At 43.5% G+C, this 9,196-nt stretch overlaps 1 protein-coding gene and 1 pseudogene across 1 annotated transcript; both read left to right on the top strand.

The window, feature by feature from the left end:
- The first annotated feature begins 248 nt into the window (after positions 1-248).
- On the top strand, positions 249-1,167 carry LOC146670818 (uncharacterized; annotated as a pseudogene).
- Positions 1,168-2,262: 1,095 nt separating this feature from the next.
- Positions 2,263-5,345, top strand: LOC146670817 (deoxyribonuclease-1-like). Its single transcript, XM_085404988.1, has 7 exons — positions 2,263-2,402; positions 2,799-2,868; positions 3,177-3,311; positions 3,496-3,608; positions 3,694-3,848; positions 3,924-4,017; positions 4,499-5,345. The coding sequence occupies exons 1-7, from the start codon at positions 2,265-2,267 to the stop codon at positions 4,547-4,549; spliced, it is 756 nt and encodes a 251-aa protein (XP_085261114.1). The 5' UTR covers positions 2,263-2,264; the 3' UTR covers positions 4,550-5,345.
- Positions 5,346-9,196: the final 3,851 nt, after the last annotated feature.

Genomic DNA, 9,196 nt, shown 5'->3' with positions numbered 1-9,196 from the left:
CACTAGTGAGCCTATTAATAAGTCTATAAGAGAAACCACTCTAGCAGAGTGGATGACTAAATTATTTGAGAATAAAGAGATTGTGCTAACAATAAACTGCCGAGCGATATCTCTCCAGTTTCTTGCAGGTTGCACCCAGGTGATTGGATCCTGATCAAAGTGCTCCAGAGGAAAAATTGGAGTTCACCAAGGTGGGAAGGCCAATATCAGGCCCACCACACTGACTGCCTGCAAAATAGCAGAAAGACCATCTTGGATCCACCAAAGCCACTGCAAAAAAGTGAGTGACAACACAAGCATAGACGCCGGTTCCCCCGACTCCTAGGTGTTCCCTGGTGGAGGAAAGGGCTGTTTGGGTATATCCCGCCCTTTTGTCTTCTCGCCAGTGGTCTACTCACCTGGAGCCCGGGTGTGCCTGGTCATCATGAAGAACCTTGTCCTCATAATGACTGGCATTGCGCTCCTAGAGAGCCTACTGATACTCACCTGGAAAGACGAGGACCCACAGCACCACCTGCAGAAGAAATGGTCATATAACAACTTACACCTAAAGGATATGGATAAAGAGCACAACCACCCCTGGCTGAACAATGCCTGGTACTGGTACGTCTACAACCGAGTACATACAGAAGACAACCACACTGGCTGCCACGTCTGTTCACACCTCCCAACAACAGCAATGCAAGCCACCCTATATGGAAAATCACCCAGCCTTTCTGAAGCCCTATGTATATTCTACAAAGCCACCAGCGGAACATGTTCCCCCGAAGACATCTTCGCCTTCAAGTTTGAGTTAAAAAGACAAGGGAAAATCTTTCAATGTCAGGAGGGAACCAGGAATACAACATCCAATGTGTTTCACCTTCGCATACGGCAACAGAAAGCTGGGGATGAACCAAAACTGCTCCCAGACTTTCCGGATGCCGCAGGAAAGACAAGGACCAACCAAGACGCAAGAGGAGCACTGATGACGTGCAACCTCATGATCCAATCTGGGGCAGTGATGTGCCAGCGGAGTTCAAGTTGTGGACCACTGGACAGAAAGTCCTGCACTCACTTTTCCCATGGATCGGGAATGGAAAAAACATGCTAAGGATCGAGACTCTTGACTACCGATTTGGACTTTTCCTGAACAGCTCAACATGGATAAAACAAGGCTCAGAATGAGGAAATCGACGCGATCAGAACAGTGGTCATGCAACAAAGAGTCGCCCTGGACATGATTCTCGCTGAGAGAGGGGGCCTCTGTGTCTTATTCAACACCACTTGCTGCACCCATATTCCAGATAGCGTGCATTCCTTGACCATGACCACCGCCCTGGAGAAGTTACGACAACTGAGCAATGCACAGCAACAAGACTATGTCATGAACACAGAGGACTGGCTGACCTGGCTGCTGAGCGGCAGCTGGAGGACCCTCGTGATCAAAGGACTTGTCTTGATAGGAGATCTTCTTTTATTGCTTTGCATGTTCTCTACATGCATTCTACCCTGTATCAGATCAATGATTGGCAAGATGGTACAGGCCACAGTGATCACATATGTTGGACTGCCACAAGAAGATGAACCGGACGAAGAAGATTTAGTATAGGAACACACACACTCACACATACTGAATGATGCTACAATTGAAAAGGTTATAAGCAAGTGATTGTTGGCTGATAATAAAGTATGATTGAAGTGGTGAAATACGGTAACAACAGGAGGGAATGTCAGGGAGTTTTTATTGTTTTATTTGCTTATGCTTCAAAAGTTATGTTATACATATTTCACCAGACACAGTTTTCTGTTAAAACAGGAAGCTGACCCTGTGACACTGACAAGAGATCAGTACAGAAATACACATCTGCAGAAGTTGACTCGCAGTATATTATTCTTAGAAATTGACTTGCAACACACATACTTTGTGACAAACACACACACACACACACACACACACAGACAGCATCAGGACCTGCGTAACAGGAAATATATTTGCATATTGACGATGTAACCTATAAAAATAAACGAATACTGCAGTTCGGGGTGATTTGCTCTGAGCTTTTCACCCGTGCAGCACGTTAACCTACACAAGTGTCTCAGTGTTGTTTATTCACCTGACTGTTTGTTAACTGTAAATCTCTGACAACCTGAAAATTATTAACCTGATAACCTGGGAAGTCATTAGCTTACATACGTGTAAAATAAATATGAAATCATTTGTAAGCGTCAGTGTTTCATGTGATTTCTAAGTCATTTTTAACATGTAACCTGTTTGGTGTAGGATGCATTTGGTGGGCACTTTGGGGCTTTTTCTGACCTTGCTGCATCTCTCTAACTCGCTGCTGCTGGGAGCCTTTAACATCAAATCCTTCGGAGACACCAAAGCCTCCAACACCACTCTGATGAACATCATTACCAAGGTCTGGGACTTTTCCCTCTTTGGTAGATATGACAGTTTGTACAAAATGTTTACATCCACCCATTTGTAATGCAATTTTGGTCAGAGTGCTTTCAAAACCAATCCAGAAGTGTTATCTTGTGTGTGCGTTTTGAAATAGTTTGAACTGAATTTTGAGAAATGCTTTGGATGATTTGGCCTGTTGCAGAAGTAAACCTGAATATTCCCAGAATATTCCCACCTCTATGCTTAAGGAATGATCAATGAAATAACTGGATGTGCAACAGCTGTAGTGTTGCCTTTACAATCTAAAGCTTAACACATGAATTTTTTCGTGCAAGGTAAAATATAAACAAACGTGATGTTGCAAGATGGACAATCAGCTGATTCATTTTCATTTTTTATGTGTGTTTTGCAGATTGTCCAACGCTATGACGTCATTCTGATCCAAGAGGTCAGAGACGGTGATCTCTCAGCAGTGTTGGACGGTGTTGGATCATCATCACTTAGACCTCAGAGGGTTAAAGAACCTCCCATAAGTTTCTCAAATAACCATTCAAAACAACTTGATTAAAAATTTATATTTCCAGCATGTTTGTAGTGTTTGAGGCATGTTTGAAGTAATTTAACGGCAAATCCTCCGTCTTTGTTCTGGCATAAACATACATCTTATACACACTCAGAATTCAGAAGAAGTGATTTAAAAAAAGGGGAAAAGCAGAACTACAATAAATTTGTCCCGAGAAGCAACTGGACATGTTTAGAAATGAAGTACACACTGGCAGCAAATGAAAAGGTGGTGATTTTCTTCACAGGGAGGCGCTGGTATCGGTGGCAAAAAGCTACACCTATGATGACGGCCCGGAGGAAACTGGACAAGACGCCTTTAGCAGGGAGCCGTTTGTCGTAATGTTCTCCTCCAAACACACTGGTAGGTGCTGTGGCTCGAGCTATACAGCTGTTTCTGCATCACACTGATAATGATGTGGATCCTCATTCAAACATTTGTGCGTGGTAGTTCCTGGGACATGTTAGTCACTAGTCCTTTATCATTCTCATGCGGTGTAAGCGCCTCCGTCACTGTCAACACTCCTTCGTTCCCTTCTCTTCTGTAGCTGTGAGAGACTTTACTCTGATCCCTCAGCACACCTCCCCAGAATCAGCTGTTCGGGAGCTAAATGCTCTCTATGACGTGGTGGCAGATGTCCGCGCTCGCTGGAACAATGATGTATTTACAGCCTACAAGTAAAAATCATTTATTTGGTGGAAAAACACACATTCGGTAAATGCGACTCACACTACTCTCCCTGCAGGACATCGTGCTGCTGGGTGACTTCAACGCAGGCTGTAGTTATGTGTCCGGGTCTGACTGGCAGCAGATCCGCATCTTCACTGACAAGACTTTCCATTGGCTGATCACTGATGCGGCCGACACTACCGTGTCGCAAACTGTCTGCCCTTACGACAGGTAGACAGATTGTGTCAGGTCGTTCTGATGTGTGCACGCAAACTCTAAACTCTAATCATCTTTCTGTGTTTGCAGGATTGTGGTCACTGCGGACATGATGAGAGGAGTGGTGAAAGATAGTGCGAAGGTGTATAACTACATGACGGACCTGAATGTCAAACAAGATCTGGTAACAGATGAATTTCAATCCTTATCTCTGTAAGAATTCATTTGAACTAAAAAGCACAACCTGCCTCATTCCCCGCTGACACTAATGGAAACGTCAATATAAAAAGTTAACATAATGCTGTATTCACTGCAACTGAGACCATAGACTCGTCAGCAAAATGTTTACTGAGCTCCAATCAGAAGAGAGGCATTCTACACAAAGGGCAAAGCAGTCGCCCCATCAGAAATCATGCAGTTTTAAAGCACTTTTGCTTTTTTAATATCAGCTTTGAGCTACAGAAAATCGAGCAACTTTGTAAAGCAGTGGCTGTAGTAACGACCACAGAGATGCAAACAAAATCATAATGCAGTGTATACTGTAGTGATGGCATTACCATGCAGGCACGTTGAGTTTTTCAGCACTGGAAAGAAACCTGTGGAAACTGAAGCCGTCTGCAGCACAAACTGTGAGCCACTAAAAGAAGGGTTTCTCTGTCTCTCAGGCGTTGGCTGTCAGCGACCACTTCCCCGTGGAGGTGAAGCTGAGCGGTTAGGCTCACGTTGCTTGAACCGTGACTTCCACAAGCTTTCCACACATCGTGCTCAATCTGCAGCCAGCACAATGATCATTCAGTTGGGGACTACTGTCAGCCACAGCTTCATGAAATGCAAATGCACAATAAAGCCACTAAAAGAATTTCACTGAAAACTTGTGTGTTGTAAAGAATTCGGCTTCTTGTTGCAGTGGAGCACATTTGTCTGGAACATTTACTGAGACCCTTTGTTGATTTGGAAACCTTTAATAACGCGTGTGTATTTTATTTCACTTCCTTTGTCTGCTTAAATGTCTTCAGAGTTTAAAGTTTTTTAATTAATTTCCCAAAACAGCTCAAACACACAGCAAAACACTAACCTGCAAAACTGAGCCAAAAATGTTGAAAAAACATAAAAGAGCGGTAGAGTAATACAATCAGTCATCTTCAGTTACTCCTGTAAAGCTGAAATGTGTTCACCACATATGTTAACCTGTGATTTTTAAACACTGAAATGGAAAATCAGGTTGTCTGCATACAAAAAGCTAAAGACGCCTGGGAAATAGAGACACTAGAGTTTCTAATAGCGTCCAAGAGAAGTGTGCTTGGAGAGACGATAGCTGACTGCAGCCTCAAGATGGCAGTGATGTAGAAGCACATCACTTATGCTTTGGTATAACTGACTAGACAAGCACTGCTTGTCCTGGCTGAACAGTTGAGTTGGGGTTGCTGTAGTTCAGTTCTACTAATTGGAAGGTTTGCAGTTCAATACCAAGCTGCTGCAAAATACTTAGCCTCCCCCCCGAGGATGTAATATTAAAGTGAATACACGTGCTGATTTCATCTCTTTACATGAAAGAACATTTACTTTTCCAGGAGTCACATTAGTGACTTGTAGCTTTAGGCTTAGTAGACGACTCACACTGACAAATCCAAACACATTTGAGGGTAATACTCTTAAATGTGTAAATGTAGTGCTCAAAGAAAACAGGGAGCACCACAGCAGAGGTCATTCATGTCTGTCACACACAGGACGTGACAGTGAAAAGTGTGGAGACAATGCACACCTGAAGTTTAGCCGATTGTGTTGCGCTGACACTCAGGTCCTTTTGAAGTGTCGTATATTGATTCAATTGTCCAAAACACAAACATACAAAGAATGAAAAATGCTCCTTGTTATAAGAATGCAAGATTCATTTTGATTTGGTTGTCCGCTGAATTTTTAACTCCTGGCTGACCCTTAAAAATGCATCCCTTTAGAGCCCTGGGGACCATAAATGGTCCCGCCCCAAAAGTGCAATAAAAAGATTATATATTCATATTTTTTTCCACTTTAAATTGGTCAGTCTTTTAAAACTACTTCTCCCTGAAATATTCATATAAAGTTTTAATTCGATTTTCGTTGTTTTAACCCTTTAAATCCCAGTTTTATTACATGAGCGTCCTGTTTTTTTAGCCCCAAAAAACTAAATATTTTCCAAAAAAAACATTTGAAGTAATATTTGTTTGTTATTATAATTAGGCCTTTAGATGGACCAAAGATTGGCACCAACATTCATTTTGATCGCCTTTTATTTTTTTTGCAGGAGCGCATTTCATAAAATGCACACACTATCGGTCCTAATCGACCACGCCCAAAAAAGTGCTATAAAAAATTTATATATTAATATTTTATTCCACTTTAAATTAGCCAATCTTTTAGACCTACTTCTCCTTGAAATATTCATGTCAAGTTTTAATTACATTTCGCGGATTTTAACGCTTTATATCCCGGTTTCGTCACATGAGCGCACTGCTTTTTTTGCCCCAAAAAACATAAAACTTGAATATTTTCCAAAAAAAACATTTGAGGTAATATTCAATTGTTATTATAATTAGGCCTTTAGATGGACTAAAGATTGGCACCAACATTCATTTCGATCGCCTTTTATTATTTTTTTCAGGACCAGAAAATGGTCTCCAGGTGGCAAATGCTTCTCCTCTCGGCCGAAATAAGTGCATCTTCCCGGGGTAAGTCGCGACGATGACCGGGGCACGATCACCGGGGACTCCTTTTTCCAGCACATACGTCCGGTACCACGTGACAACAAATACGTCATTTCCTGTTGACTAAAAAAAAAAAGCACCCTCTCATGGTCCTAGGGACCGAAAATGGTCCCGCCCGATCAGCGGGCGAAGCCACTGCTGCACGCCGGAAATGAGGCTTCATTTCCCGCAGGTCTGTCCAAGCAGCCCGCTGTTTTCCAGCAGGGATCAAATGTGGAGCAAGGGCGCCACCCGGTGGACAAATAAAAAAATTACAACTCTAAGGCTCATAGACCAAAACGAAACGGAAACATAAGTAATCACCAAGACATTAACGGTAATAATTCTGCAGTGAAAAATAGCGTTTATAATGGAAGTCAATGGGTCAAAAATGGTCCCTAGGGCTCTAAGAGGATGTGTATTGTTAGCTTAGCCACTGAAGCTAATTTAAGGAAGTCAGACTTGAATTTTGAAATGAAATTATGCCAAACTTTTTTTTAGAGAATTTGGCTATATTCCATTCAACACAGTGCAAATGGCTTGTAACTGAAAAACTAAAATGTACAAAAATGGTCCCAGGGCCTCTTAACATTCTCCACTGTCATTTGAATGTAGAGACGTCTGAGTTACAGAGATAATGAATGAGAACCACACGCTTTAATCCATTTAATGTATGAATCCAGACATTTATTTGGATATTTCACAGTAAAAACCAAACATTTGTTAGAGATGACAAAGGCTTTGCCACATTTAGATGCACTAAAGGTCAGATTTGCTGTTAGTCCTTCATATGTGAGACTCTTTTGCAACAATTAGCAGTTTGCTCGCGTAAGCATACTGCAGGTAATGCTGAGTGATGGAGAAGGCTCGGCAGGTTGCCCGAGTGTACGGCTCTTCAAACCAAAACAAAAAGTCACACCCTAACCTCGAGTGTTTTTATTAACACCTTGAGGGGTAAATGCTGGGTTTTATCCCCCAAACATGTAGACTGCTCACTGCCTGATGTCAGATCACATCTGTAGCTGGTGCTACAAAGTGTGCAAACATGTTTCCCCTCTCTAAGCCTTTCTTCTCTTAAGCATCTCCAGATACATCCCCAGGGACTTCTGAATAGAGTCCTTGGTGATGAACTTGACAAAGTTATTGACATCAGCCTCTCTGTTAGCCGCCAGCTTGTCTATGGTTGGCTTCCTCATCATGGACTTTGTGAGCTGTCTGGCGTGATCTGCAAATGAAACAAATGCACATGTAAGGAAGCTGTGCATTCATATACACTTTCTTCTATGAATACTGACATGGGCTTCAATTCATTGCAAAATATATTCAATTGCAGCACTATTGTGGAGCACCTTTTATTTCTTATGTGGGAAAGTGACATTTCTAACAGGTGCTGAAAGCTTATGCTCTTTCTCTGCCTCCTGCACATCCTGCAAAGTACCAGGATGTACTAAATACTGCTGTACAGATGGAAATACACCCATATCGACACTTCTGAGGTACGAGGTTACATCTCCCTACATGCGGGTTCGTGGCACCTCACCTTAAAACAAACATACACTGATAGCAGCTCATTTTTTTCCTACCTGCCTTGGAAATGTTACCTGCAATTTTATTACCCAAATGGTAAATGGACTGGTTCTTATGTAGCGCGTTTCTACTCATCTGAGCGCTCAAAGCACTGATGAGGCCAATCACCGTGATGTCATCTGCAAACTTAATGATGGTGTTGGAACCATCAGCAGGTCTGCAGTCGTGGGTGAAGAGGGAGTAGAGGAAAGGGCTCATCACACAGCCTTGTGGTACACCGGTGTTCATTGTGATGGTAGATGAGCAGCGGTTATCCAGCCGGACATGTTGGGGGCGGTTGGTCAGGAAGTCCAGTGACCATTTGCAGATGAGGGAACTGATGCCCAGGTCTGTCAGTTTCCTGATGAGTTGTGAGGGGTGGATTGTATTGAACGCTGCACTGAAGTCTATAAACAGCATTCTGGCGTAGGTGTTGTTGTTGTCCAGGTGTGAGAGGACAGAGTGCAGTGCGATGGAGACTGCATCCTCTGTGCTCCTGTTCTGGCGGTATGCGAATTGGTGGGGGTCCAGGGTGGGGGGGAGACAGGATTTGAAGTGTGCTAGGACCAGCTGCTCTAAGCACTTAGTGATGATGGGGGTGAGTGCTACTGGGCGGTAATCATTGAGGCAAGATGGGTTGGAGGTTTTGGGTGTCGGGACGATGGAGGTGGAGTTGAAGCAGGCCGGTACCACAGCGTGGGCCAAGGACAGATTGAATATGTCTGTCAGCACTCCTGCAAGCTCCCCAGAACACGCTCTGAGAACACGCCCGGGGATGCCATCAGGACCTGCAGCCTTGTGGACACTGATCCTGCTCAGCACCGCTCCTACATCGGTGGGGGAGAGAGTCAGAGGTTGGTGGTCTGGCGTCACGTCTGCTTTGGTTGTGGTTGTGGGGTTCCCTCGCTCAAAACGAGCATAAAAGTTGTTGAGCTCATTGAGGAAGGAGACATCAGAGGATGCGGGGGAGGGTTTGGTGGTCCTGTAGTCTGTGATGGTCTGGAGTCCTTGCCACATGCGTCGGGGGTTGGAGTTGGAGAAGTGTTCTTCTACCTTCTTTTTGTAATGGTGTTTGGC

This window comes from Rhamphochromis longiceps, linkage group LG4, assembly GCF_057381845.1.
Source record: "Rhamphochromis longiceps isolate RC_006_pf linkage group LG4, R_longiceps_female_GT1.1, whole genome shotgun sequence".
NCBI lineage: Eukaryota > Metazoa > Chordata > Actinopteri > Cichliformes > Cichlidae > Rhamphochromis > Rhamphochromis longiceps.
The sequence above is the reverse complement of the archived record's forward strand: the minus strand, read 5'-3'. Positions and strand labels throughout refer to the sequence as shown.